At 35.6% G+C, this 25077-nt stretch overlaps 1 protein-coding gene across 1 annotated transcript; it reads left to right on the forward strand.

Moving 5' to 3' along the window:
• Positions 1 to 5051: 5051 nt before the first annotated feature.
• On the forward strand, positions 5052 to 24540 carry LOC132343031 (low-density lipoprotein receptor-related protein 1B-like). Its single transcript, XM_059878464.1, has 2 exons — positions 5052 to 5287; positions 24331 to 24540. Exons 1-2 carry the CDS (start codon positions 5083 to 5085, stop codon positions 24498 to 24500), a joined length of 375 nt encoding a protein of 124 aa, XP_059734447.1. The 5' UTR covers positions 5052 to 5082; the 3' UTR covers positions 24501 to 24540.
• The last annotated feature ends 537 nt before the right edge of the window (positions 24541 to 25077 follow it).

Here is a 25077-nt window from a genome sequence, read left to right on the forward strand (position 1 = left end):
CAGTCTAGAGTTTGGAGTACAGCGTTGTCCAGATCTGTGCTGTGCTTGGTTACTTAGTCCTGTCCTACTCTTTGTGACCCTCTGGACTGTAGCCCACCAGGCTCCTCTGTCCATGGAATTCTCCAGGCAAGAATACTGGAGTCGGTTGCCATGCCCTCCTCCAGGGGATCTTCCCAACCCAGGGATTGAACCCCAGTCTCCCACATTGTGGTCTATCTACTCTCAAATTCACTATGTTTGTTTTCAGGGATTATTTTTCCTAATCTTCTTCAGATTTGCATATCTCTACTTTACCTTGTTTTTCAAGATATCATAATGAATTTGATTAATGCTGTGCTGATCTTGTTTCTATTTTAAATTGTATTTTCTTAATGATAACTTTAAAGGGTAGCTGACAAATAACAACCTGGTGGCCATGAAAAGATGTGTACATCCAAAATTAAATTTGAAGTGAGACACATAATTCATTTTATATTTACTGTTTTCAAGAAGGATATTCCTCTACTTAACCATATAGCTTACCAGCTTTATAATAATTAATCTTTGTTTTATTTAGTATTTATTTTTAAGGCAACAAATTATATATGAAATAGCTTATAAGTAATACATATGTTGGACTTCCCTGGTGGCTCAGATAATAAAGAATCTGCCTGCAATGCAAAAGACCCAGGTTTATTCCCTGGGTCTGGAAGATCCCTTGGAGAAAATTATGGCAACCTACTCCAGTATTCTTGCCTGGAGAATTCCATGGACAGAGGAGCCTGGTGGGCTACAATCCATGGGGTCCAAAGAATTGGACACAACTGAGTGACTAACACACACACAATATATATATGTTATTGATATTTCCAGATAATTAGTATTTTCTCATGTAAACAATCCTATCTTTAAACAATAGTCTTTTCAGGAAAAAAAATACTCCCCAAAACAAGATTTTATAAATTATCCCTGATACTTATAAAAATTGTTTTCTATTAATTTAATTTTGGATTTGTTACACTTTTGAATACTTATACAGAAATTTTCAAATATACGAAGTAGAAAGAATGGTAAAATAAGTTCCCTAGTATTTATCACCCAGCTTCAACAATGATATTGCCTTCTAATGTAATAATGTTCATCTTTATCCTTCCCTAACAACTTACTTATCAGATATTTGGTGGTTAGACAATTAATAATTTAGGTATTATTTTTGTGGGTATGTTCCCATCCCTAGAGCTGTAGAAAGCTGTCCATTAAACAAGCAAACACAAATTTAATATAAATAATTTTTTGAGAAATTTTGTGTGGGATAAACCTATTCCTGTGACCTACTTCTTTAAGTTTTTTCATAGCTTTAACTCATGCTTACTTTATAAAACTAATCTACCTTCACATACATGATATTGTAACATTTAAACATTAATATTAGTATTAATCCCCAACCTCTCTCTCTTTCTGTGTGTGTGTGTGTTCCCGTTTGTTTAATAGTTTTAAATGACTTTGAAATTTTGCTTTTAAAAAATGTTCTGTGTGTAAATGTATGTGGATGCTTGTGCAAACACAAAAGTCTTCTGTGTGCCAGGCATTTTGTGTGCTAAATTGTTTACATCTATTACCTCATCAAATATTCCTTCAGTGGTACTGTGAAAATTTTTATGTACAGATGAGCAAATGGAGTCTGAGTTAAGTATGCTCTAATTAGTGACATATTCTAACCTTGGTTCCAAGCTTGTCTGACACAAAACATATACATTGTTATTCAACATTGATGCAATTATTTAATAACATTTTTGGAATGTCTGGTGCTTAGGTTGTAAGGGAACCTGCAGTCTCTTCAAGAAGATAGGTTCATTTCCTATCCTGCCCACCATATGCTTTTAACATACATATCAAATAAATTTATTATATGATATTTTGTGTTGTCATCTAATCCTTTCATATTTGTAATTTCTATATCCTATAAGAGACTATGTACCTCTCAGATATTGAAATCATAATGAATACTTAGTTTACATCACTGCACATTTCTTTAAATAGATACAATACATTTTTTAACAGAGAAGAAATCTTGAATTGCATTTTGAAATTTTGTTCCAAAGGATTGTTTCCATTTTCCCAATCCATATACCTAAGGATTATATAGCAAACCTATCAATCAGTTCAGTTGCTTAGTTGTGTCTGACTCTTTGTGATCCCATGGACTGCAGCATGCCAGGCTTCCCTGTCTATCACCACCTCCCGAAGCTTACTCAAACTCATGTCCATCAAGTCAGTGATGCCATCCAACCATCTCATCTTCTGTTGTCCCCTTCTCCTCCCACCTTCAATCTTTCCCAGCATCAGGGTCTTTTCAAACGAGTCAGTTCTTCGCCTTAAGTGGCCAAAGTATTGGAATTTCAACTTCAGCATCAGTCCTTACAATGAATATTCAGGACTGATTTCCTTTAGGATTGACTGGTTGGATCTCCTTGCAGGCCACACTATATACAACTATAATGAAGCCAAGTTTATTTTTGCCAGTAACTTTACCATTTCTGATCAAAAGGTTGTCAGAACTGATGATGGGAAAATATATTGAACTGTCACTGTCTCTCCAGTTCTGTGTGTTCTTTCCTCCCAAATCTCCATGCTACTCATTCGCGTTGTTTCTACTACTAAGGTATAGAGAAGGCACAAAGAAGGCAACTACTATTTTTTGATTACAGCCATTTCCCTACTTCCATACCAAATGCTTTCCCTTTGTTATTTAGTGTCAATGACATTAAAACATTAGATGTTAAAAGCATAAAGTCAGCAGTTGAAGTATCCATTTTCCCAACTTCATCTGCCACTTGCTAGCCATGTAACCGGGTCAAGGAATTCAACTTTTCTAAGCTTGTTTTCTCATCTATAAATATGGATAACTTTAGTCATGGCTTCATGAAGAATTAAATGAGATAATCTGCGTAAAGTTCTGAAAATAAGTATTTAGTGTATAGTAAGCACTCAAAAAGAAATCATTAGCTAGTTGTAATGACTGCAGAATTGTTGTGTAACTGTTATATATATACAACTGAAACATGCATGAGCAGTTTAAGCCACTATCAATTAAACATAAACTCTCCATTACCTAATAGCCTTAGAAATCAAATGCACAACTTAAAACATTTGATGCCTAATGTGTGGAACTGTTCATATACTGTGAATTTGTAGAGTTACAAAGAGTATTTAGAAAAAAAAAGAGAGTATTATAAAAATGCATGTATGTGTAAATCAAAGTATCTGATGTCCTACTGTTTTCCCTCTGCATCCTCTATCATATGATCTGTTCCATTCATGTGAATCTAAATGTCATCTCCATGCAGAATACTTTCAAATTCATGTCTACAGTTCTGATGCCTTCTCTGAATTTCACCCTGACATACCACACAGCTTCCTGGAAATCTCCTTTTTATGTCTTAAATCTCAAGGTGAAAAAATTGAAAACTGTATTTTTGATTGCTCTCCACACCCATCCATACTCAATCCCAGGTCTTAAAATGCATTTCTCTTGCATTTTTTTTTTTTTTTCCATTTCACTTAATGGATCCCTTGTACACCCTCTGCCTGTCCTTACCCTTGAGCTTGCCAAGACAAGGAACACAGCCACCTGTAATTCTGTTCTCTACTTCATTCCCTACATCCAATACTCATTTAGTCCTGGAAGTCAGTTCTACCTCTTGGAATAAGGGCTTCCCTTGTAGGTCAGTTGGTAAAGAATCTGCCTATAGTGCAGGAGACCTAGGTTCAATCCCTGGGTCAGGAAGATCCCCTGGAGAAGGAAATGGCAACTCACTCCAGTATTCTTGCCTGGAGAATCCCATGGACAGAGGAGCCTGGTAAACTACAGTCCATGGGGCCTCAAGAGTTGGACACGACTTAGCAACTAAACTACTACAAACTACTTGAAATAAAATATTCCTTGAACCCATTCACTTCTCTTCACTGATACCACCATATTTGCCTGGTCCTTTAAAATAACTATCTGATGTATCCATTCTCCTGACTCAGCATAATGAAGTTGTATATATGATGCCATATTTCTTTCCTGCTTAAATATGAGATAAGGCAAAACCCAAATGACTGCCATATCTAAAAAGATCCATTATATCACCCTCTTCAATTTCATATATTTCCCCTTTATCCTCACTGCCATATTTCTAATACAGTAGCCTCATTTCTGTTCCTCAGTCACCCACTTTCTTTCCCTCATTAAGACTTTTGTTTCTACCATTTATTCTTCTTGTCATGCTCTGCTCATCTCTCAGATTCAGTCTAAATGTTACCTTCTCAAACTGCTTTTTTCCCCGCTGATTATCTTCTCAAAGTATTTTACTTACCTACTACTCAGTCTCATAACAAAATTATTCTTGAATATATTTCAGAAGCTGTAGTTATATATTCCAGCATTTGTTTAGTCTGTCTCTTGCTCTGGGCTCTGAGCCCCATGAGGCTAGATAATGCATCTGTTTCACGTGTGATTGTTTACCTAGCCAGTGCCTAGCATAGTCATAGAAATTCAATACATTTTTTTTGAACTGAATGACTGAAACAATAATATCATCAATAGCATCATTTCTTTTTCTTCAGAATTCTTTTCTGGACAGATTGGGATGCCAATTTTCCTCGCATTGAATCTGCCTCCATGAGTGGTGCTGGGAGGAAAACCATTTACAAAGACATGAAAACCGGGGCTTGGCCTAATGGACTCACTGTGGACCACTTTGAAAAAAGGATAGTTTGGACAGATGCCAGGTTTAATTTTTTTTTCCCTTTCTTTTCTATAACCTTCATCAGATAATACTTACAAAATTAAAATGTGTATTTCTGTGCATGTATCATGTATAACACACATTGAAATTGATGGTGAATTTGGTTTGCTTTGGTTATGATAGCTTTTTTTTTGAAATCTTACTGCAAATCAGATACAGGATCATAAAAATATGTTTACACAGCTCTTTTGCCATTTAAGTAGTATGAACACATCACTGGACTATTTGAATGTGGTTTTATATACCACTGATGCATCTACTTTTCTGTAGGTCAGATGCCATTTATTCAGCCCTCTATGATGGAACAAGCATGATAGAAATTATCCGAGGTCATGAATACCTTTCTCATCCCTTTGCTGTGTCTCTGTATGGGAGTGATGTTTATTGGACGGATTGGAGGACCAACACACTGTCAAAAGCCAATAAGTGGACAGGGCAGAATGTCAGTGTGATTCAGAAAACCAGTGCACAGCCGTTTGACCTTCAGATCTACCATCCCAGCCGTCAGCCCCAGGGTAAGTGCTTGTTATGAATTAGTGACCAGAATTTATTTTCACTTTAGTCATATAATAATCAAACTGTAAAATAATTTTTGTAAGCTAACACTGATTTAATATTTTCTATATTATATGATGGAAGTAGTACCAGCCTTTATTTTAATTAGCTCAGGATATTTTTTCTTTTCCTTTTTATTTAATTTACATAGAAATAGAGAAATCTTAGAAATTAAGAGGTTTTATGCAGTTGTTGCAATCATATCATTTTCTTAGCCTTCTTTTGTTGAAATTTAGGTACATTACTGTTTTAAGAGGACTTCCCAGGTGGCTCAGTGGTAAAGAATCTGCCTACAAATCAGGAGATAAAGGAGACATGGGTTGAAGCCCTGGTTTGGGAAGATCCTCTGGAGGAGGAAATGGCCATCCTCTCCAGTATTTTTGCTTGGAAAATCCCATGGGCAGAATAACCTGGGGGGCTACAGTCCATGGGGTCACACAAAGTTGGACACTACTGAGCACAAGCATGAATATTACATTATACTCACACTCCTCACATCTTCTGTATCCATTCCTCCATTAATGGACACTTAGGTTATTTCCATCTCTTGGCTATCGTAAATAATGCTGAATGAACACAGCAGTGCATACACACACACGTGTGTGTGTGTGTGTGTGTGTGTGTGTATGTATACCTTTTCAAATTTATCTTTTTCCTTTTCCTCAGATAAACACTCAGAATTGGAATTGCTGATTCATATGGTAGTTCTATTTTTAATTTTTGAAGAACTTCCAAACTACTTTCCTTAGTGACTGTGTCAATTTATGTAATCACCAATAGTGCACAAGGATTCCCTTTTGTCCACATCCTCAGCAACACCAGATATGTGATGATATCTCATTGTGGCTTTGATTTGCATTTCCTTGATGATTAGTGACATTGAAGACATTTTCATATGCCTGTTGGCCATCTGTATCTCTTTCTTTATTTTTTTGTTTACCATCAAAAATATCTTTAATGACTTAGAAGCTAACAAATTGATTATTTCAGAGCCTCTGCCTATTTTTCAGTCAGATTGTCTGTTTGACATTGAGTTCTATGAGTTCTTTATGCATTTTGGATGTTAAGTTTTTATCTGATAAATATGATTTGCAAATATCTTCTCCCGTTTGGTAGTTTGCCTCTTTATTTTATTGATGGTTTCCTTCACTGGGCAAAAGCTGTTTAATTTGGTATAGTCCCATTTTCTGTTTTTGCTGCTTTTGTTTTTGGTGGCAAATCCAAATATTTCTAAGTATAGAAATGACATAAGATTTATGTATTAGCCATGCAGTTATGATACTAAACTGAAGATGATATTGAAGAGGGAAGATATTGGAGATAAAACAGGTGATTTAGATTATAACATCTCCTGGGTCAAAAAAAAGTAAAGCAAGGAAGTATAACGTAGGGAGGATACAAGGTAACGGTTTTATTGTGATAGCAACCATAGGACTGAGGACAAAAATTCGAATATAAAATACTGGAAGATTCAGAACTAGAAATTTATATACATTGTACTATAGCTTCACACTGGTTAGAATAAACACATTGTATCCCTATATGCTCTGAAGATATATTCACCCTACGCCATTATGTGGACTGATAACTGCGGACTTTAACCTAAATTGTCCATTGGTCTGGTCTAATTGGAAATTTATACCGTGTAGTTGATACCTATGGCTATTTACTGAATAACTGCATCAGAGAATATTGTTTCCTTAGTAAAGAGAGAAGTTACATAAATAAACACATTTGCTATATTTTTAATGAGTTAAGAACATCAAAATTGTAGGTTTCCCTTTAGGATAAAATAGATAATTTACATTCAAGAAGCCATCTAGTCCAAATATATTTTTATCAGTAAAACACAGGTTTTAATTGAATAAGTTCTGAATGTATTAAACAAAACACAACAACATCATAAAGGTTTTATGATAGACTTTGCTTGAGCCATATGTTAGTTTATGTTTGGATAATAAAATATGGGCATGCATGATTAAGCATTAGTAAAAATAGTTTCATTATCATGACTTCATAATGATAAGAAAGATATGCATTTATATCATGTTTGATTTAGCGCTTTCCAGATATTGCTCTCAATCTACACCAAAATTTGCAGGAAAAAAAACTTTCCCTGAGAGGTTCTTACTTCAAAGCCACATACCAATTATAAATCTGCACATAATTCATATTTTATCTCCACATTCTTAATTAACACCATAAAGAACTACCTTAGCACTTAGAATATGTATAGTTATTTAATATTTTCCTAATTCTGTTTTAGTTGCCCACCTAGATAATAAAATATTTGAGTAAAGGAGTGTCATTTATTTATTTGCGTTAACTACAGAGTATAGGTAAGCCTTTTATGAGAACAGTATTAATAATGATAACAATAATATCACCTAATACTAATTCTCATTGTAATTCCATGAGGATGGTGGTTGGTAACCCAGTGTTACAGATAAGGATCCTAAAGGAGAGAAATGCTAAGTGATTTGCTCAAGGTCTAATAGCCACACGATAATTGCCTCATTATCTTAGCCCAGGGAGAGTGACCCCAGAGCTCTTGCCTGAACCACTATGCTCTGCAGGCAGAAGACATTGAATTTTTATTGAGATTCTCCTTGGAATTGTTCTATCAAATCTCCAGATGGCAGTAGAGAGTAAAGTTTTACTGACACATTCCCATGCTTCCCTGATAGCTCAGTTGGTAAAGAACCTGCCTGCAGTGCAAGAGACCCTAGTCTGATTCCTGCGTCAGGAAGATTCACTGGAGAAGGGATAGGCTACCCACTCCAGTATTCTTGGGCTTCCTTTGTGGCTCAGCTGGTAAAGAATCATCCTGGAATGCTGGAGATCTGGGTTCAATCCCTGGGTTGGGAAGATCCCCTGGAGAAATGAAAGGTTACCCACTTCAGTACTGTGGCCTGGAGAATTCCATGGACCATATAGTCCATGAGGTCGCAAAGAGTTGGACATGACTGAGTGACTTTCACTTCACATGGGACAAACCAATTTTTAACTTCTTGTAGTTTATAGTCTAGAAAGAAAACAAGCTAAATTAATAACTGGGGTCAATTAAATGATTATTATTGTGGTTGCATTTTTGAAACTAAAATTATAGTAAAAGGTAGAATGGAGTGGCCCTTAAAAAGTCCTTGGGCTTAGTTTAATACAATTTCTTCCTTTGTCACTCACTGACCTTGTTACCTAAGGCAGATTAATTAACTTCTGGGTTCTTATTTCTTCATTTGTGGGCTGGAGCCGCTAGAAGTAAGGGGGGAATGCATGGTATACAACATTGGGTTGGAATCAAACCATAATGGGACTTAAAAGTTCCCCTTACAAAGAAATTTTCAATTTTCATCCTTAAGAATAACTGGATAAGTGTTCAAGTGATGTCAAACCTAAATGTGCATCAAATTTACTGGAGGGATCATTAAATCACAAATTTCTGGCTTTTAGCCAAGATATTCTGATAAATAAGTCTACGGTATGACCTGAGATGTTTCATTTTTAACAAATTCCCATGGAATGCTGATGCTGCCTTAAGAACCACTGCCCTGAAGAAATGAGAAAAACATTGAAACCATTTGGTCAATGGAGGGAAAATAGCAGAAGTACATGTTGAAACTTGGCTTCATCTATACAAGCGGTAAACTACAGAGACACTACTGTAGGTAGGAGACAAGTAGGATGTAGAGCCTAGCTTCTTCAGTAGATCAGGAGATGACTGATACCAGGACAGAGAGAATGGTGGAACTGAGATACGTACGTGTGTGCTAAGGTTGCCTTCAGTCACGTCCATCTCTATACAACCCTATGGGCTGTAGCTCTCCAGGCTCCTCTGTCTGTGGGGTTCTCCAGGCAAGAATATTGGAATGGGTGGAATACCCTTCTCCAGGGAATCTTCTCAACCCAGGGATGGAACCCATATCTCTCACATTTGTGCCTTGGTTCTTTACAGCTAGCAACACCTGGGAAGCCTGGAGTTGCCATATACCTAGAGGTAAAGTCAGTTTAAAGAAAAAAAAAAAGTGATACAGATTTGTAGAGTAGGGGAGTTTGGCAAGAAAAGGAAAATTTGAGATGTCTTTAGTTTTCTAGTTTCTATAATTGGCTTCACCATCAATATATGACACAAAGGCCCCATAACGGAGGAGTCAGCAGAGTTTTTTTTCTATGGAAGGCCATATAGTAAGTGTTTGAGGCCCTGCAGGGTATATGGTCTTTGCTGAACTACTTTGTCCTGCTGAGATAGTGAAACAGCAGTCAAATGAAAAGTGAATGACCATCACTATGTTTCAATAACATTTTATTTATGGACACTGAAATTGAAATTTCATTTAATTTTCATGTGTTATAAAATTTTATTCTTTTTTTTATTTTGGTGTTTTTCCTCCAATTTAAAAAGTAACCCAAAGGGCAGTATTAACCTGTAGGTCAAAACTTACTGGCACCTGAATATATCAAAAAATTAAAGTTTGTTTATGTGGAGAGGTACCTCCAGGACATGGTTGAGTATTCAGGGTTATAAAGGCAAAAAGAATTTGGTCTGGAACTAGAGTTTTAATAGTCATTCAATTATATATTGATGATAAGAAGATACATAAGATTTCCTAAGACTATTATATAAAATTAGAGAAGAACAAGGACAGAACCTTGGAGGAAATGAATATAAATGAGAAAGGCAAAGAAAGATGCTGAGAAAAAGATGGCCAAAACATTTCAGAACCAAAAGAGCACAGTCAAAAAAAGTAAGAGAAGAGTTTCAAGATGGCAGTAGTCAACAGTGTTAACTCTTGCAGAGAAGTCAAGAAAGATCAAGACATAAAGGTATTCATTGATTTGGCAACCTGGAGGAATGTCAGCTATAATTTTATTTAGAGCACTTTCAGTGGAATTGTTTGCATGTGTCCCAGTGATCCTAAATATGTCTGAGGTTAGTATAAATGTCAAAGTCTTTTTACTAAAAAATATAGTTCATTAAATAATAGGACTATAGTGTTAAGGAGGAGAAGGGGACGACAGAGGATGAGATGGCTGGATGGCATCACTGACTCGATGGACATGAGTCTGAGTGAACTCCGGGAGTTGGTGATGGACAGGGAGGCCTGGCGTGCTGTGATTCATGGGGTCACAAAGAGTCGGACACGACTGAGCGACTGATCTGATCTGATCTGGTAGTGTTAAGTAACAAAATGTAAAGGCAAAAAAAAAAAAAAAGACAACCTTCATAGCAATCAGCTTAGGAGACATAGTAATCAAGAGCAAGCTTCTAGAGTCAGACTAGTTCATATTCTAGCTTTGTCATATACTGACAGCATGACCATTATGTTAGTTGTTTCAACTATAAAATGGAATTCTTGCAAAGTTAAATGCATTAGTCTCTTAAAAGCACAGAAGATACCTGTCAAATAGTAAGCACAGTGTAAGTGTTGTTAAGTAAATGATAGAAAGAAAGACAGATGGATGAATGGATAGACAGGTAGATAGACAATTTTCTTAGTCACTTTGTTTTATGGTCCTCTTCCACCTTTTAGATTAAATTGTTTGTAAATACGAAGAAAACGTGAGTTCCTCCAGTATGCATACCTTTTCCCATCCAGTGGGTTTGATGTCCTTCTCTGTGGCCTCTCGCAGACCTAAGTTTTGTTTCTCTAAACTCATTTTTTGAAAATATAGTTCACTATACTTTTAGTTTTAGGGGTATAACATAGTGTTTTGGCATTTGTAGAGTACATTATAAGTTGGTCACCATGATAAGGTTAATAGCCATCTGTCACCATACAAAGATATTAAAATATTTATGATTAGATTCCCTGTTATATTTTGCAAGAATGACATTTATTTTATATCTGGATAATATAATAAAAGTGAAACTATTATTCACTCAATCATGTTTGACTCTTTGCGACCTCATGGACTATAATCCGCCAGGCTCCTCTGTCCATGAAATTCTCCAGGCAAGAATAGTGGAGTGGATTGCCATTCCTTTCTCCAGGAGATCTTCCGAACCCAGGGATTAAACCCAGGTCTCCTGCATTGCAGGCAAATCCTTTACCACCTGCACCACCAGAGAAGGAAAATATATTTTATATATTTTCAGCCATTTATTCTTCACATAAGTTTTCTCCCTCTTTCTCTTTTCTTTTTCTGTGACCCTATAATGGGATAATTTATATGTCTGATGTTATTCTATAGATCCCTAAAACTATTTTCAAATATGTATATATATATATATATATATTTTTTTTTTTCTTTTTGCTGTTTTATTTAAGTGAATTCCATTACCCTATCTTCCAGATCACTGGTATATCCTGCATCCTCTAATTGGCTGTTATTCCCCATAATGTATTTTGCTCTTCAGTTGTTTTCTTCTGTTCTATTTTGCGATTTTTAAATATATTTTCTATCCCTTTGTTGAAGTACTCCCTGAGTTATTCCATTCTTCTCCCAAGTTCAGTGAGCATCTTTATGACTATGACTTTGCACTCTTTATCTGATAAACGGCTTATCTCTGTTTCATTTAGTTCTTTTTCTGATGTTTTTTGTTGATCTTTCATTGGGAAGTTATTCTTTGTCTCCTCATTTTGCCTAACTGCACTGCTTCTCTACTGGGAGTCAGAGCTATTGAGTTTGTGGACAACCCACTCACAAACAGAGTGAGTCTCACTTCTTACAACCCTTTCCCTGTTCTGCAAGTAAGCCCCATTGGTTTTAAAGCCAGACATTCTGGGAAAGTATTCTTGATGGGAAACCCAATTTGGACCTTGGGCCTCTCAGTAGAGACCTAGGCAGTTGTGATAACCCTCACTCTTGTGTATCTCTGCTCTGAGGGTGTAGCTTCTATCTCGACTGAGTCTCTATCTATCCTGCCTGTCTCAAGTCACCTTTTCTTTTTTCTTAATATAAATTTATTTTAATTGGAGGTTAATTACTTTACAATATTGTATTGGTTTTGCCATTCATCAACATGAATCCGCCATGGGTGTACACGTGTTCCCCACCCTGAACCCGCCTCCCACCTCCCTCTCCGTACCATCCTTCTGGGTCATCCCAGTGCACCAGCCCCAAGCATCCAGTATCCTGCATCGAACGTGGACTGGTGATTCATTTTTTTATATGATATTTTACATGTCTCAATGCCATTCTCCCAAATCATCCCACCCTCTCCCTCTCCCACAGAGTACAAAAGACTGTTCTATACATCAGTGTCTCTTGCTGTCTCGCACACAGCGTTATCATTACCATCTTTCTAAATTCCATATATATGCATTAGTATACTGTATTGGTGCTTTCTTTATATATTCAGTTGTAGAAAATTTGTTTTACTTCAAGCTATTCTCAGAGATAGTTGTTTTATATGTAGCTTTTGGTGTATCTGTGGGAGGAAGTGAGCTCAGAATCTTTCTAATCTTACATCTTGATTCAGACACCATAAAGATGTTTTCTTAATCACAACTGAAGTTGTGATTTAACACCCAGTAGTGGAGCTGTATTTTTCAGGGATATAGAAAGATTACAACACTATTGATTTTTTTGTGTGTGTTTGTTTTTCACTTTTGTTTCACATTTCTTTCCTCACTTTCTCTGATTGGAATCTTTTTTTTTTTAAGAGTTATTTATTTATGTATGTATTTTTGGCTGTGCTGGGTCTTTGCTGTTCTGCACTGGCTTTCTCTAGTTGGGATAAACAGAGGCTACACTTTGTTGTGGTGTGCAGACTTCTCATTGTGATGGCTTCTCTTGTTGCAGAGCACGGGCTTTAGGGTCACAGGCTTCAGCAGTTGCAGCACATGGCTCAGTAGCTGTGGCATAAGACTTAGTTGCCCCGTGGCATGTGGGATCTTCCTGGAGCAGCAATCAAACCTGTATCCCCTGCATTGGCAGGTGGACTTTTTAGCCATTGGACCACCAGGGAACCCCGGGAATCTTTTCTTGAAATAGCTTAAGAATATGATTGTCACTTCAAATAGAGAGTTTTGAAAGTATTTTTATTAATTAGATTTTCACCAATTAAAAAATGTTTTTCTTTTCCTAAAGAAGCTTTTCTTCTGAGAAGGCCTCAGTTCAATGGGGACTTAGTATCTGTTGATAATAAAAGTACTATTTTGCAGAGACCACTTTATTTTACTCTCAAACACTGGTGTGGACTCCACCATCCCTTTTAATTTTGTTCTTGAAACACCTATCAACTGGCAAATGTACAAACTGTTTTGTGTAACAAATCAAAATGACAATACCCCTTAGAAAATCAAATCAAATTCCAGAAACAGGATGAATGGAATATTAGGACATTGTCACGGTTATAGCAATTAGATTAAATATATATATATATATTTTTAAAAGTCATATTCTAAAACAGTATCCATTATCTATCCCATAAATTGTTAAATGAACAAATAAGTGAATCTAAGTGATTTAGTTCATTTAGAAAGGTAGTGTATATAATGGCTAGTGGTTGCACTCTGATATCTGAAAATGTATTTCTTTCTTAAAAGTTGTATGATTGCAAGTATTCTTTTTTTTTTCACCATTTTCAAAATTAAGTTTACACTTCTATAAAGTGAGGGTAATTTATTTGTAAGAACAAAAATGGCCAGTAAGAGGAATAAAGGGAATAATGCTTATAGAAACACTTAGCACATTTTATAGCTCATTGTGATGAAAATAAATTATTGCATTTTTTGGAACTTCTATTTTTTCTATCAGTTTTTATCTCACTTACCCTCTATGTTATGACAATACAAGGTGAACTCCAGGCTGTTTCTCAGAGAGTAGTTTTAACACTGAGATGATTTAATTCTTCCAGTTGCTTCAGGAAAATACTTCTATAGAAAATGAAACTTTTCTTGACAACATTTGCAAGAAAATTAGCTTATTCAATTAAAAAAAAAATAGTTTCTAAGAATATTGTGTGTGTGTGTGTGTGTTAGTTGCTCAGTATGTCCAACTCTTTGCAACCCCCTGAACTGTAGCCCACCAGACTTCTCTGTCCATGGGATTTCCTCAGGCAAGAATACCGTATTGTGTAGCGTTCCCTTCTCTAGGGGATTTTCCCAACCCAGGGATCAAACCCGGGTCTCCTGTATTACAGGCAGATTCTTTACCATCTGAGACAACAGGGAAGCCCCTAAGAATATTAGTAATACTATTGCTGCTTTAGGAAACAAAGTATCACTTATAAAACTTGAAGAATGAGGGATTCCACTTGGAGCTATTAGTATATTTAACTACAAGCAACATTTTCAATTAAAAAAAGTTTTAAACAAATGTAATGCTCTTAAAACTATGTTTCAATGTGGTGGAGGTGAATCTCAAATATTTTCAGGTTACTTAAATTGTTCACTTCCACAGTTTATTATATCAAGATCTAATGACCTGTCATATAAAATATTTTCCTCTGTCTCTGCTTGCATATACATATTCCTTCCATTCTTGATATTATTAATTCTGTTAAAAATACTATTTCCTACTGTTTTATGGTATCCCTTTCTTTCACATATTTATATACTATCAACAGAAGGTTTTTTTTTTCTTTTTTAAATGGACATTAAGAGATTTCCTTGGTGATCCAGTGGTTTAGACTCCTTGATTCCAATGCAGGCAGCACAGGTTCAATCCTTGGTCAGGGAACTAAGGTCCTACATACTGCATTTTATGGCCAAAAAAATAAAATTCGAAACAGAATCACATAGCTTAAAAAAAAAAAAAAAAAAAAAACTAAAAAATTTGAAATGGACCTTAGTTTAAAATACTAATATTTCTAAGAATGGAAAGCTGATATGAAACAGTTAAAATGCCTCCAACTTTACTTTTTGATATCAGCAGCTTTGAAGGGATGAGATTTCTGACTGAGGCAAAGTGAAAGGCAGGTGATAGCAAAGCAAAGAGAAATTTTTGAGATTAAGTAAACTTGTTAGGTTTCTGTGAGGTATTAGAACATTGTATAATACTGAGAACCACATAAAAGAGAGAGACAACATTACCAATAAAGAGGACAAATGAGAGTTGAAACATGCCAAGAATATGTTGCTAAGTCATTCCAACTGTTGACATGAAAAATCATAATGGAACTCAATTTCTACTCTTATACCTCCTTCCTGTAACAGGTAGTCTTTTGCTCCAACTACTAGTTATATAGACCTGCACCTAATTTAATTTCTCAGTAAATCTTTCTGTAGCATCTTTAAACCACATTTTGAATTAGTGGGTTTTGTTGGTTCACCTGAAAAACTTAATTTCCATTTTAGCATTTGTTTGGCAAAATGTAACACAGATGTCAAACAACTAAACTGTAAATGAATTTATAGGTAGGTAGTAAGTATGGCTGCGTTATAAATTGCTATTTTAAAATTATGCTATAATATAGTTTCTCTTGGAACAGTGGAAAAGATTAGTATCAAAGAAATCATAAAATTCTTTCTTCCTTGGTACTGGTTGTTTGATGTACTTGCCTCAGAAATACAAATGTAAGTGTTTATGAGCTCTTCCTTCAGATACAGTAAGATGCAAAGTCCAGAGTTCCAGTCCAGGATCAAAACTTCTCAACCTCTGTACCTTTCATATTTGGAGATAGGTAGTTCTTAGTTGGGAGGGGGGGCATTCTTTTGCATTATATGAAGTTTATTAGCATCTTTAGCCTCTACTCACTAAAATGCCAGTTAGTAACCCCAGTTATGTCATTTAAAAATGTCTCTGCTAAAATGCTAAGTCACTTCAGTCATGTCCGACTCTGTGCGACCCCATAGATGGCAGCCCACCAGGCTCCCCTGTCCCTGGGATTCTCCAGGCAAGAACACTGGAGTGGGTTGCCATTTCCTTCTCCAATGCATGAAAGTGAAAAGTGAAAGTGAAGTCGCTCAGTCGTGTCCGACTCTTCGAGACCCCATGGACGGCAGCCTACCAGGCTCCTCCATCCATGGGATTTTCCAGGCAAAAGTACTGGAGTGGGGTGCCATTGCCTTCTCCGAAAAATGTCTCTAGACATTCTCAGTTGTTCCTGAGGGGACAAAATCCTCCCTCACCATCACTACCATTGGTTGAGAACCACTGTTTTAGACAAAATTTTGTGATTATTAAATCATTGTGAAAATAGAAATTTTTCTGGCACAAACGTTTCTTCTTTTAAATTATACAGCAAGTAAAAGTAAATAGCAAGTCAGAAAGACATAGCACCGCTTAGAAAATCTGAAAATTCATTGGTGTTTGAAGATATATCTCACCAATAAATGTAGCATGATATTACATGTTTGAATTCACTCTTTTTACAGAAAACTGCACAAATAAATGGAAATAGTATATGTGGCTTTTAAATCTTTTCTCTTTGAAATACAGCTGTCTATACAAGATATGATTTTTTAGATTTTTTTCTACTTCATAAAAATAAAGTACAGTATAAAATTAATCCATAAAATATGAGTTTTTTTTTTTTTTTGATTCCAGCCCTTGAGGCTCCTTCTTTATTTTTTTTTTTATTTTTTAACTTTACAATATTGTATTGGTTTTGCCATGTATCAAAATGAATCCACCACAGGTATACATGTGTTTCCCATCCTGAACCCTCCACCCTCCTCCCTCCCCATACCATCCCTCTGGGTCGTCCCAGTGCACCAGCCCCTAGCATCCAGTATCGTGCATCGAACCTGGACTGGTGACTCGTTTCATATATGATATTATACATGTTTCAATGCCATTCTCCCAAATCATCCCACCCTCTCCCTCTCCCACAGAGTCCAAAAGGCTGTTCTTTACATCAGTGTCTCTTTTGCTGTCTCATATACAGGGTTATTGTTACCATCTTTCTAAATTCCATATATATGCGTTAGTATACTGTATTGGTGTTTTTCTTTCTGGCTTACTTCACTCTGTATAATAGGCTCCAGTTTCATCCACCTCATTAGAACTGATTCAAATGTATTCTTTTTAATGGCTGAGTAATACTCCATTGTGTATATGTACCACTGCTTTCTTATCCATTCATCTGCTGATGGACATCTAGGTTGCTTCCATGTCCTGGCTATTATAAACAGTGCTGTGATGAACATTGGGGTTCACGTGTCTCTTTCAATTCTGGTTTCCTCAGTGTGTATGCCCAGCAGTGGGATTGCTGGATCATAAGGCAGTTCTATTTCCAGTTTTTTAAGGAATCTCCACACTGTTCTCCATAGTGGCTGTACTAGTTTGCATTCCCACCAACAGTGTAAGAGGGTTCCCTTTTCTCCACACCCTCTCCAGCATTTATTGCTTGTAGACTTTTGGATCGCAGCCATTCTGACTGGCGTGAAATGGTACCTCATAGTGGTTTTGATTTGCATTTCTCTGATAATGAGTGATGTTGAGCATCTTTTCATGTGTTTATTAGCCACCTGTATGTCTTCTTTGGAGAAATGTCTATTTAAACTCAAAATGGATTAAAGATCTAAACATAAGACCAGAAACTATAAAACTCCTAGAGGAGAACACAGGCAAAACACTCTCCAACACACATCACAGCAGGATCCTCTATGACCCACCTCCCAGAATATTGGAAATAAAAGCAAAAATAAATAAATGGAACCTAATTACACTTAAAAGCTTCTGCACAACAAAAGAAACTATAAGCAAGGTGAAAAGACAGCCTTCAGAATGGGAGAAAATAATAGCAAATGAAGCAACTGACAAACAACTAATCTCAAAAATATACAAGCAACTCCTGCAACTCAATTCCAGAAAAATAAAATATGAATTTTGATGAAAGTAATTCCTGCATACCTGGTATTGATAGAAAATTTTAAAATTAAAGCAATAAGAACATCTTGTACTTGCACACATTTTATTATATGTGTGTGTTTTAAATAAGGGATTGCTCTAGTTCTTCAACATCAAATACTAAAATTATAATTTGTAGATATTTGTCAAAGAGAAAGGATTAGGAATTAATTCTTAATAGTAAGATCTTTCTTAAATTCATTTCAAAAAAATAAATTCTTTTCAAATGAAAAATTATAACTAAAATATAGTTATAACAGATATGCATTGTTTTCTTATGTTAATAATTGTACCAACAAATTTCATTAACATGATGAGTATTAATTACTATTAACAATGACTACACAGGACAGAGAAAAATATTTATCTTATCTAACATTAGGTCTTGAGATTCTTCTGCTTTAAGCTTAGTATTATTAGGTAAATAAATATTGTATATATTTTATGTTGCATCCCCATTTACATATATTTTATTTGAACTTAACAAATAAAGTAATTGGGTTTAAAGTGTTTATTTTTTGCTGGTGAAAAATGGACTGCAATTAAACACAGTTTTGCATAAAATATGAGATTATCTTAATGATATTGTTTTCTTCACAGAGCACACATCAGTCTTATATGATTCCATAATTAGCATTTCACTCTCCAGTTAAGTATTGTAGTAATGCATTATTTAATGTTTTCATCTATTGCTCTCCTAAAGCTATTGCTATAGTTCATCTATAGCTGTCTTTTAATTTACACTCAAAATTTTAGATTGTTGCCTTGTTAGAACATAAATATGCATATGTTTATGAGCATGTGTATGAATCCAAAACAGTAATAGATCATGTGGAAATTTTAGGAGAAAAACTATATATGTGTTGATAAGTCATAGTTCCTGCCAGCATAGACTTTGACAAACTAAGACTCAGAATTTGACAAACTAAGGCTCTCAGACTAACTTTAGACTTCTGCAGATTTTGCAAATAAAATTTTATTTGAACATAGCTATACATGTTGATTCACATATTGTTTCATGGCTGCTTTTTGTTGTAGTAGCAAAGTTGAAAAATTACTAGAAAGGGCATAAGGGCTTCAAAGGTGAACATATTTACAATTTGGCCTTTTATAGAGAAAAACAAAAAAATAGTTTCCCTACCCCTGATTTACCTAGAGGGATCAGGGTATAATGATAAAAATATGCAAATACATGTCAAAGACAATTAGAAAATAAGACCGTAAATAATAAATGCCTAATGCCTTTTATATTGATAACTGAAACTAATATTTAGAGTTGGAATAAATCAAAATTAGCTAGTTTCATTAGAAAATATTTTGTGAAGGAAAAATAACTTAAGCTGATTCATTAAATAATAATGTAAGGCTGTTGGTAATGAAATTCTACAGGAAAAAAATACTTTCTGTAGAAGTAGAAAAAGACAAGCTATAGATGTTCAATGAACAATTTGGAGTCCTTTTTACCATGTGCATAATGTGTATGTAGAAGGAAAATGGTAGATGGAACTACAAGGTAGGATGGTATCTTTGAAACAGAGATTAATATACTTTTGACAGTACCATAGAATACTAGTTACATGGTTATAGCAGTTACTTCAAAGTGATAAAATAATTTTATATTGCAAGAGGAGAGGTAAAAATGGAAAGAAAGGGTGCATAATAGGCAAGTCTGATAATACTTGACAATTAAATATGGTAGTGAAAGAGAAGTAAAAAAAAATCTTTGAAATTAAAATTTTGTGAATTTAGAAGACTTATGATATCTTTAATAAAAATAAACAGAGTGGATCAGGATTAAAAAAAAATAATGATGAAAGGTAAAAAAAATAGCAGATAAATAAATCTGGAGGGCTTCCAGGTGGCACAGTGATAAAGAATCCTCCTAACAATGCAAGAGACACAGGAGATGTGGGTTCAGTCCCTGGGTCTAGAAGATCTGGAGGAGGAAATGACACCCCACTCCAGTATTCTTGCCTGGAGAATCCCATGAAAAGAGAAGCCTAGTGGAGTATAGTCCATGGGGTCGCAAAGAGTTGGACATGACTGAGCGACTGAGCAAACCAATCTGGCTAGTGTTAAAAAACCTTGGAGGAAATGGTAGCAAATAAAATTTGAGTCTTTGTGAGGACGACTTATCTAAGGTAGAGAAACTATCCAAGATTTTTAAGCAAAGGAACTATATGAGCAAGTCTGTATTTTAGAAAATTACCATAGGCAAAGAGGAGAGACTGAAAATTAAGAGATTATTTAGGAAGTTAGAGCAGCAATCCAAGCAAGAGATGCAAAGAACCTAAATTGAGCCACTGACCATATATTTGGAGAGAATGGTGTATGGGGTAAGAGTACAGACTCTTAAGTTCTTTAATGTAAGAACTATCTCTTATCTGCTGTTATATCCAGCTTTTTAAAACTAGGCAGAATATGAAGTGATTCATAAATATGTATTCAATGAGTAAATATAAGAGTGGGGTTAGCTATGTCTACCTAGAGAAGGAAATGGCAACCCACTCCAGTACTCTTGCCTGGAAAATTCCATGGATTGAGGAGCCTGGTAGGCTACAGTCCATGGGGTCGCAAAGAGTCAGAAACGACTGAGCGACTTCACTTTCACTTTACATATGTCTAAGGGTCTCTGTTTGGTCAACTTGAGTTTTGATAATAAGAATTATCAATGAACCCAATTTGCACACCTATATTTGGATTTCATCTGTTAATATTCTTTATAGCATCTATTGACTGGTCAGTTTTTCCCATCTCCTGGATACAATACATGGGATAGCTTTGGTTTGGTAGGGGTTTACAATCTTTGTATTAATATTGGATATTGCAATAGTATTTCTTATAAATAGTAACTTTATGTCAAGTATTGTCTGTAAAGAGCCAGAAAATATATTTTAGGGTTTTTTATGCCAAGTGATCCCTGCTGAAACTGTTCAACTCTGCTATTATAGTGAGAAAGTCATGGGATAACATGTAAATTAATGAGCATGGCTATGGTCCAATAAAACTTTATTCATAAAAATAGACAGTGAACCAGATAAGGCTCCAGGATCCATATTTGCCGATCCTTGCTTTATACTAAGATGTGAGTATAAAAACCAAATTCCTTAGTTTGGTAATTAGAGTAAGTATCTATTTAAATGTGTGGTTAGAAATAACATTAAAAAGATTTAACTCTATTATTCCAAAGTGAGAAAAGATAAAAATTGAAAGAAGGCTTTGTGGATTTTTCCTCACCATGAAGCACAAAATATTGTTAATATTACCTTACAGTGTTATCATTAATACAGATATTGGGCTACAAAGTGTATTTTTTTACTTTAGTATATATATAGAAATTTAATATGTTATTGTTGATTTTAGAAAGCTTTTTATCATGATTATAGGATGTTGAGAAAAGTTAATATGATTCCAGGCTAAAAGATAATGATGTTTAAAGTGAAATCCAAGTACTTGTTATTGAGTTGTCATGGATTATGCTTTTAATTTCTTTGAGAGGAATAGCATTTTCTATGTCAATGTTTCTAAACAAATATCTCCTTCTTCCTTTTCCTCCCTCTACTCCTCTTCTTTTTTTTTTTTTTTTCTTTATCCCCTTTCTTCCCCATCCTCGTCTTTTTTTCAAGAATTGAAAACTTTGAGGTGTTTTGTTTTTGTTTTTTTCCTATTTACCAGTGACTGGGTAACCCTACTCTAGATAGCTAACACTTCAACAATGCCTCTTTATTTCTTTTATTTTAATATTGTCTTCATTTTGGTAACATCTTTGCTCCTTAATAATCTTCCCATCTAACCTCTTGCTTTTCTAACCTTTAGTTCCTTAAAGACACTCATTGTAGTGTTGCTACTTCATCAATCAGTCCTCTCTGACCTCATGAACTGTAGGCCACCAGGTTTTTCTGTCCCTGTCCAGACAAGAATACTAGAGTGGGTTGCCATTTGCTTCTCCAGGGGATCTTTCTGTCCCAGAGTTTGAACCCAGGTCTCCTACATTACAGATTCTTTACCATTTGAGCCAATTATAATCAGTTCAGTTCAGTTCAGTTCAGTCAGTTGAGTCTGACTCTGCGACCCCATGAACCGCAGCATGCCAGGCCTTCCTGTTCATCACCAACTACCGGAGTCCACCCAAACCTGTCCATTGAGTCGGTGATGCCATCCAACCATCTCATCCTCTGTCGTCCCCTTCTCCTCCTGCCCTCAATCTTTCCCAGCATCAGGGTCTTTTCAAATGAGTCAGCTCTTCACATCAGGTGGCCAAAGTATTGGAGTTTCAGCTTCAACATCAGTCCCTCCAATGAACACCCAGGACTGATCTCCTTTAGGATGGACTGGTTGGATCTCCTTACAGTCCAAGGGACTCTCAAGAGTCTTCTCCAACACCACAGTTCAAAAGCATCAGTTATAATAGATGATGTTAAAAGGAAAGAAAGCAGAATATGTGGCATTTATACCATGTGCTGGGCTTCCCCAGTGGCTCAGTGGTAAAGAATCTGCCTGTAATACAGGAGCCGCAGGAGACACAAGTTCCATCCCTGGGTCAGAAAGATCCCCTAGAGAAGGGCATGGCAACCCACTCCAGTATTCTACCTGGAGAATCCCACTGACAGAGGAGCCTGGTGGGCTATAGTCCATAGGGTTGCAAAGAGTTGGACATGATTGAAGCAACTTAGTATATACGCATATCATGTGACAGAGTGACTTAACACTCATAAAGAATCTCTCAACTTTAGTTTCCACTATTTTCTAATAATTTTTGTCCTTAATTTATTTGCTTGGGAAAATATTTCTGAGTCTTTCATTTTCTTTTTTGTTTTTATTTTTTAAATCAAATGCATGGACATGGATCGTTTTTGTTATCTTGTGGGGAGAGTCCTGAAGACTGCCGAAGGCTACCTTGAGCATTTATTAAATTCAGTTAATTTCTCAAAACCTCTACAATTCTTATTATAACCTACTGATTTTTATTCTTTGTGGTTTAAAAGTCTATAAGACTGATATTGCTACCCTGAAAAATAGATCCACTTGTTAGGAAAATATTATTAGTTGAAGACTAAAATATTGCTGCTGAGATCAGAAGGTATAGTTATTTTCTGCCCTCAGTTGACCAGCACAGTTCTATAGAATTTGTCGTACTAGATAGGCTTTATAAAAACAATATTTAAGAGAACATTGGATCAATTGAGATTAAAAGCTTAAAAGATATGATGATGTCTGGGGAGTGTGTATGTCCTCAGTTCTGTCTCATCACAACTAAAATTTGAAATGATGGACCAGCATTACAGCTCTTGGATGGATCAGTGTTACAGCTCCTTGTTACAGCTCAGTTTTATTTAGAAAATAAAGGAAAATACACCCTCAAGGTGTGAGGGCATGATGACCCAAAAGACGCTGAGAGAAGAGAGAGAAATCTCCAGTCTTTTGGCTCCTCTTTTTATGTTTTTTCTCCTACCCCTGGGCCTGTCCTATGTAAATTGGGCTAGCCAGGAGTGCCGTCTGTTCTACCTAAGGTCCTCACTCCAGTCCTCGGACCTTCCTTTGTCCTATTTTCCCAGGCTTTTCCCTTCCTTGTCTTTTAGCCACCACCATTCTGGACTCCTTTTTCCTATTCTAACTACCTAACAATGACAAAATAAGAAACACAAAAGAATGAGAGAATGAGATCAAACACAAAATTTAATATTCCATTTTAAATTTGAAGTTTTGTACACGATGGAATATAGTAAGTATGGATATGTAGCAATATTTAGCCATAGAATAACTTAATACAGCAAAGAAAAATAAAGACATCTTTATAATAAAGGAAGATGAAATTTTTATTCATACAGGCCTCTGATTTGAAAAAGAAATGGCCTGAAAAGATACACAGTATATGTAACAGCAGTTTCTCAACCGGAACTCCTGACACCTGCATGATCATCTACTTGAGTTTAATTTATACAAAATTTAATAGTTATTCCTGATTGTTTCTCAGACTAAATACTTAAAAAGAAATCCTTTGCTTCTAAGGCAATAGAATGAATATCATTCATCTTAGAGGAACTTGAGGGAGTTATCTTAGTTGTTATCTTTGATGAGGAAAAATGTTTTTATTAATGTAATAACTGTGTATGATTGTCATTATCATCATATTAATCACTCGAGTAATGTGTGTTATCTAGGGAACTTCACTTTGAATCTTTAAGTAAATAACCCTTGTCACCCTCAGAGGTCTGCTAATATATTCTTCCTTCTTCACTGTTAATATTTCACTGTGTAATTACAGCTCCCAATCCCTGTGCAGCTAATGATGGCAGAGGCCCCTGCTCGCACATGTGTCTGATCAATCATAATAGGAGTGCTGCCTGTGCATGTCCCCACTTGATGAAGCTTTCCTCCAACAAGAAGACCTGCTATGGTAAATTTCTCCCAGATCTTACAGAAACTCCAAAGTGAATCCTCTCAGGTTGTATTAGCATTTGGATTTTCCTCACAGTAGAGCAGGAGAGGTTTTTAATGTCCTTAAAAACCACCATTTGAGGTGGTGCTATTTTCACTCAGTTGATGATTCATCTACTTTGGGAGACACTGACAAATTCTTTAAATATGGGATAGGCTGCACTTTGCTGCTTATTATCTTATTCACTTTTTTTCTTGCTACTTTCTTATTTGGTGTGTTAGCAGAGTTTATCTCTACAGAACAGGGAGATTTGTAAGTGAAAGTGCATTATCAAAAAATGATGATGTAGGTAACCTGCATATCAAAGATGTACGTAACAGCTTTAATCTCCTTCTGCTCTCCTTAAGTTACTTCAGCATCATTTTATAGGGGATTATCAACTTGAAGGGAGAAAATATGAAGTAAAATATACAATTTGGGAAGATTTGTAAAAAAACCCTTAAACAGCATATTTAAACCAAAAATTGATACTAAAATTTGTGAGTGAAAATCAGACTGTGCTTTGTTTTGTTTTATTAGTAATTTTTGTTGATTTGCAAAACAATTACTTTGAAGGGTCAATAAAAGTGTATT

The sequence above is a fragment of the Bos taurus genome, chromosome 2, assembly GCF_002263795.3.
Source record: "Bos taurus isolate L1 Dominette 01449 registration number 42190680 breed Hereford chromosome 2, ARS-UCD2.0, whole genome shotgun sequence".
NCBI classification, from domain to species: domain Eukaryota; kingdom Metazoa; phylum Chordata; class Mammalia; order Artiodactyla; family Bovidae; genus Bos; species Bos taurus.